Source organism: Haliaeetus leucocephalus, unplaced genomic scaffold (genome assembly GCF_000737465.1).
Source record: "Haliaeetus leucocephalus isolate CR32 unplaced genomic scaffold, Haliaeetus_leucocephalus-4.0 Scaffold640, whole genome shotgun sequence".
NCBI lineage: Eukaryota > Metazoa > Chordata > Aves > Accipitriformes > Accipitridae > Haliaeetus > Haliaeetus leucocephalus.
Window position 1 is genome coordinate 1 of NW_010973076.1, and position 1,532 is coordinate 1,532.

Genomic DNA, 1,532 nt, shown 5'->3' on the forward strand with positions numbered 1-1,532 from the left:
CCGGCCCCGCTCCCTTCCCGGACCGCCAGCGGGGTTAGTTAGAGCTCCTGCGGCCACGGGGAGCGATCCCCGCTGGAGGGGAGGCAGCCCCCTCCCCGCCTGCCCCGGTGGCAGAGGGGCTCCGTAATCGGCGGGGTTTTTTTTGGTTTGGGGGCTTTTTTGTTTGTTTGTTCGGTTGGTTTTTTGGTTTGGGTTGGGTTTTGGGTGGGTGTTTTGGATTTTTTTTTTTCCTGAGGTGATTAAACGTGAAATTACCAGTAATTCGTCGGGTCTAATGGAGTTATCTGTATAAATGCACAGTTTTTCTGCGGTCAGAGGAATAGTTTCCTTCATTTTTGAAGCCACAAACATGCAGGTAGCTCCGAGCAATTGCAATCGGCTTTTCTTGAGGGGTTCAAACGACAAAAATCTGTCCAAATAATTCATAGCCAAGGGGAAAACTTCCTCTTCGCACTTCTGCTCCTCGCAGACCTGGAAGAAGGAGAGAGATCGTTGAAGAATAATTTAATATAGGCGAAAGCTAGGCTTGTCCCGCTGCCCTCCTCTTCCCTCCCCCCCTCACCCCCCCAGGCTTTGCAGGGCAAGGTTGAAGGAGACAAAAATGCAGTTGGGGAAAACGGGTAAATAAGGGAAAACCAGAGGCATCAAAGAAAATGAAAGAGAAAGTCACGAGTGACAAAGTGGGGAGAAATGTGGCGATAGAAATCCGCAAGCGATTCATGGTAAAAAAGGAGGGGGGGGGGGGGGGCGAAGGGGGGGGCTGCCCCCCCTTTTCCCCCCCCAAGAACAAATTTTTAAAAAGGGGGGAAAAGAAAAAAAAAAGAGGCAAGCGGAGGAAAATGCGAACCCCCGTGTCTGGGAATGGGGTGCAGAGCCGGGCTTGCCCTCGGATTTATTTATTTCGCTTTTATTTTTTTCATCTAATTTGCTGTTGTGCTGCCGATTCCCCTCTCTGGTCGAGACACAAAGGTGGCGTCCAGCCTCATTTCCCCAGACGTCATCTTTTCAAAAAATATTTAAAAATATTTAAAAAATTATTCGAGCTCCGAAAAAAGGTTGAAAATGAAGCGGCGGGGGTCCTTTACCGAGCCCCGTGCCGATGGTCCTGCTGGGGGGCTCCGGGGAGTCCCCCCGAAGTAAAATTCACCGCCTCCCTCTCTCGCCCTGCAGCACAGCCGGGCGCGACATTTCCCAGAGCAAGGCAGGGCGCCGCGCTTTCAAAAATTAATTAAAAATAGATCGCGGGCTCCCAGGGCTTCCGAAAAAGCATGAAAATGTAGCCCAGCTCCTGGGGCTCCCGCTGGGAGCCCCCCCAGACGTGTCTCGCCAGGGGACGAGGCCCTTTCCCACTCGCTTTTCCCAGGCGACCTTGCAGATCGCCGCCGCAGCACAAGCATGCCTTTGAGGGGTGACCACAGCTCCAGCCTCTCTTCGCGCTGAACAAAGAAACTTTCACCCTGCAACTCCCCCCAAGAAAGCCCGGAGCCCCTCCGGTCGGTCCCCCTGCCCGCAGCCCCAGCGGGGTCCCCCGG

General features: G+C 53.8%; 1 protein-coding gene across 1 annotated transcript in view; it reads right to left on the bottom strand.

Annotated features, from left to right (window-relative positions):
* Positions 1-240: 240 nt before the first annotated feature.
* The window catches only part of LOC104838671 (G1/S-specific cyclin-D1-like), a gene marked incomplete at its 3' end in the record, with an annotated part of 2,057 nt that continues 765 nt past the window's right edge, over positions 241-1,532 (bottom strand). Inside the window, exon 2 of the mRNA XM_010578536.1 lies at positions 241-471. Coding sequence (XP_010576838.1) covers positions 241-471 — 231 coding nt within the window. The remainder of the gene's footprint in view (positions 472-1,532) is intronic.